Source organism: Chrysochloris asiatica, unplaced genomic scaffold (assembly GCF_000296735.1).
Source record: "Chrysochloris asiatica unplaced genomic scaffold, ChrAsi1.0 scaffold00642, whole genome shotgun sequence".
Classification (NCBI taxonomy): Eukaryota; Metazoa; Chordata; class Mammalia; order Afrosoricida; family Chrysochloridae; genus Chrysochloris; species Chrysochloris asiatica.
Genome location: NW_006409160.1, coordinates 34,434 through 38,611, shown reverse-complemented (window position 1 = coordinate 38,611; position 4,178 = coordinate 34,434). Strand labels below are relative to the sequence as shown.

Below are 4,178 nucleotides of genomic sequence, written 5' to 3'. Positions count from 1 at the left end.
TATGTAAATCTGATTCTGTAAATCTTTATGGGAGCAAGAAACCTCATGATCATTCCACAGAATAACTTTTGGGTTTGAACTACTGAATTTGTAATCATCCTAACATACAGCACCACTAAGTCTCCTTAAATAAAACATGTTGTAACTGTTAGCTGCTGTGGAGTTGGTTTTGATTCATAGCCACCCTGGGTAGGATTTCTGAGGCTATAAACTTTGCAGGAACAGAAAGCCCACCTTTCTCTTATAGAGGGGCTGGTGATTTCTAAGCACTGACCTTGTGGTTCACATTCCAGTGCTTATTCTATAGATTCACCGTGCTCATATATGTAAAACATAGGGCAGTATAAGTGACATTTTCTTATAAACAATATTTCTCAATACTTCTTTTGTTATAAAAACAAATAAACTATCTTAAACTATAGAGGAGGAGGTTATGTATTGAGCAGCTAACCACAAGATCAGCAGTTCAAATCTACCCCAGATGCTCTGTGGAAGGAAGATGAGGCTTCTATTCCTGTAAATATTTACAAGCTTGGAAACTCTATACAGGGTCACTACGAGTCGGAACTAATTCCAGGTCACGAAACGATTATTTTATGACTAGCTAATAGATGTCTGGCACTGTGGGTTAATGTGCCTGTCAGCAAAGCCATTTGAACTGCAAGGTCAGTGGTTCAAGCTCACCAGCTGATCCTTGGAAACCCTACACAGGGTTGCTATGGGTCGGAATCGACTTGACAGCACTTAACAACAGCAACAATAGAAGTCATTATGTTCATTTTTAACAATATTTTAAGAACTAGATTAAGTGTTTTACTGATAATCACAAGATTGACAATTCAAACCCACCAAGAAGGTCTACATGAAAAGGCCTGGTGATATGCTTCCAAAAACAGAACAGGCATGAAAACCTTATGGGGTAGTTTTACATTTTCATATCAAGTACAGGAGTCTAAATTTACTTAATGGCATGTAAGAGCAAGTGACAAATTGTATGCCTCATTTTGTAAAAAAAAAAAAATAGACAAATTTAATACAGGTTTTCCTAGGACTCTGCAGATATTCTGTGTCATCCAACTAGTTCTGACCTTATAGCACAGAGATGAAATTCCACATTGGTATTCTAAGGCTGTGATCTTTATAAGAATTGAGAGCCAGGTTTTTCTCCTGCAGATTGGCTGATAGGTTTGAACCACAGACATTTCCATAATCAGCCTATCTCTTAAACATTCACCTATCAGGGAAACTGAAAATTAAATGTTTAAAATGGAATTAATGGAAACAATTGTTTAACAGAAGATAGCAGTTTTAGCAGTGGTATGTTACAGGCATCAGTTAAGGTCCAATTTGGCAGGAAAAAGGAATTGTGCTTGTATTATTTCTTTGCCAATTTATTAATACAATGGCTGTTAATCAGAATTTAAGTCAGGTCCCCCAAAGTTAGAAGTAGACAAGAGCAATAATTTTGAAGCATTTTCAACTCACACAATCAAATTGAGAATGTCTTGATATAATTATCTCATTGCTTTCTTGAATGGAGTGACTGTTCTTCTTAGGATTCTCTTTACAGCTTCCTTTATCTGCTTGTTTCTAAGACTATAGATAATAGGATTCAAGAATGGAGGGACTACGGAATAGAACACAGACATAATCATGTCCTGGATTGAAAATGAGTTGGATGTTGGCTTCAAATACACAGCAGCACCTGAGCTGAGAAAGATTGTAACTATGAGAATGTGAGGGATGCAGGTAGAAAAGGCCTTTCCTCGTTCTCCTCTGGTTGGTAACTTGAGAACAGTAGAAAATATGTGAATATAAGACATGGTGATGAAGGAAAAGCAGCCACCACCCATTATTATTGTAGAGGCAACAATTGCAATCTTATTGCTTAATGTGTAAGAGCAGGAGAGCTTTAGCAGAAAGGGAATGTCACAGAAAAACTGATGGATCACATTGGACTGACAAAAGGACAACCGGAATGTGCTGCCAGTGTGCACACCTGCATAGACCAGGCCACTGAGCACAGAGGTTAGTGTCATCTGGACACAGACATGAGGGTTCATGACCATGTGGTAGTGGAGGGGCTGGCAGATGGCCACATAGCGATCATGAGCCATGATGGTGAGTAGCAGCAATTCTGCTGAAGCACATAAAAGCATGAGGAAGATCTGAGTTGCACATCCAACCTTGGAGATCACCCTGTTGTTAAACAGGAAGATGACACATGCCTTGGGTATAGTGATAGAAATGTAACACATGTCCAGGACAGACAGATTCCGAAGAAAGAAATACATTGGGGTATGAAGACTCCGGTCAGTGGTGATTACTGTAACTATGAGAAAGTTTCCCACTAGAGTAGCCACATACATCAACAGAAATAGGATGGTAAGCAAAATTCTGATCTCGCACACATCAGAAAATCCTGTAAGTAGAAATTCAGTCACTATGGTAGAGTTATACATGTTAGTAACATTTGATTAGTAATTGGAGAGACAAAGGTAAACAATCCCTAAAATAAAATAAGAAAAATCACAATTAGGAAGAAATTAGCTTAAGACTCCCATTTATATCTTTTATCCTCCACAATTGGAAGCTTTGGTAAAAAATAACCAATGTTTACTTATATGCCTTTAGTCTCCTTGATCATCCAATTTATTTCTAAGTGGCAATAAAAATTAAAATTAAAATTTGCACCTATATTGATATAGTTTTCTGTCACTAATTTGTGCTACTATATGTTTAATGGAAGTCAAAGTTTTTCCAAACTAATGAATTGACTTAACATAGGTTACTTCTTGCATGTGCATAATTCTTAGAATAAATTCAGCACATCCAAATCGGACTGCGAACTGGCAAGGTCAGCAGTTCGAAATGACCAGCTGCTCCATGGAAGAAAGATGAAGCTTTCTGCTCCTGTAACGATTTACAGCCTCAGAAAACCTATTCAGGGTCACTATGGGTCGGAACCGACTACACAACACTTAACAACAACAGGTGGTTAATGAAGAGATTTTGGATATAGGAGACAATGATTTTACCAGAATATTTCAAAATTGTTTGAGTAGTTTGATCTATTTTCTCCCTTACAAGGGCAAAAAATCATTTTTATCTCCATTTCCACAACAAACAATTTTTGTTTCATTTGGGTATTCACCTTTACAAACTTCTTTTTCTGATAGTCATCTCCTAATTTGCTACATAGATCTCGTCATAGCAACTCTTAAGATATTTTTATTTTGACAGTTGATTTCCTTCTAGAAATAAATTTTATTAGATTGTTCAACAAAAGTCTACTTTTTCTGTATCTTAGAGGCCATAACCATCTAAGTGAATAGTCATAATACCAGGTTTTATTTAAATAGAATGTTCATGTAGTTTACATTATTTAAATATTATAAAATATAATTCTCATTGTAATTATGCAAACTAGAAAATTAATTATATTCACATTTTAATATGAAATAACTGGGCTGCTGAAAAGCAAATGACTCTATTAATCTGTGGAGATGTAAGAGGAAGAGCATTCACTCAAAATCAGGTTTGTGTGTTCAGTGGTCCGATTGCCTTTCTCCACCACACCAGTTTCAACTATTTCCCAATGGGACAATCTGTGTTCCTAATTCAGGGTGACAATTCATCTGTTTCAATCATTATAGGTGTCTGAATACTATAGGAGTCACAAGAGACTGGTGTTTGGGTACATTAGTAAATGTACCCAAAAGTGGTCCAGAGTTGGACATCACTCTATTGATTGCCTACTAATTCATTAGTTAAAGCACATTCCCTTGATGGCAGTTACTAAAGGGGAGATGCATTTTATTTTTAAATCTTATTTAAATTTTTGATTTCAATTTTCCAACTATAAGGACTTCTTTTTTTTTAAACCACAAATACATACTTAAGTCTTAGAACTCAAATAGTGACCTGGAAATGTGATTGATTATTGATTTATTGTTTCATGTATTCATCTACATCACCACAATTAATCTCCACAGTTTTTGCAAATAGTGGATTTCAATATCTTTCATTATAGTTACGATAAGGAGATATCATTTGAGGTAATAAATGTTTTTACAATTATTTTTAAAGCTGACTAAATGAAGGAGCTCTGGTAGCGTAGTGGTTGTGAATCGGGCTGCGAGCCGCAAGGTCAGCAGTTCGAAACTACCAGCGGTTCC

At 36.2% G+C, this 4,178-nt stretch overlaps 1 protein-coding gene across 1 annotated transcript; it reads right to left on the bottom strand.

Moving 5' to 3' along the window:
* Positions 1-1,514: 1,514 nt before the first annotated feature.
* Positions 1,515-2,462, bottom strand: LOC102816732 (olfactory receptor 14C36-like). The gene has a single exon (XM_006877857.1). It carries the CDS (start codon positions 2,460-2,462, stop codon positions 1,515-1,517), a length of 948 nt encoding a protein of 315 aa, XP_006877919.1.
* Between the last annotated feature and the right edge of the window lie 1,716 nt (positions 2,463-4,178).

Coding starts and splice junctions, on each gene's coding strand:
- LOC102816732 (XM_006877857.1), bottom strand. CDS start 2,462: ATGTATAACTCTACCATAGTGACTGAATTTCTACTTACAGGATTTTCT.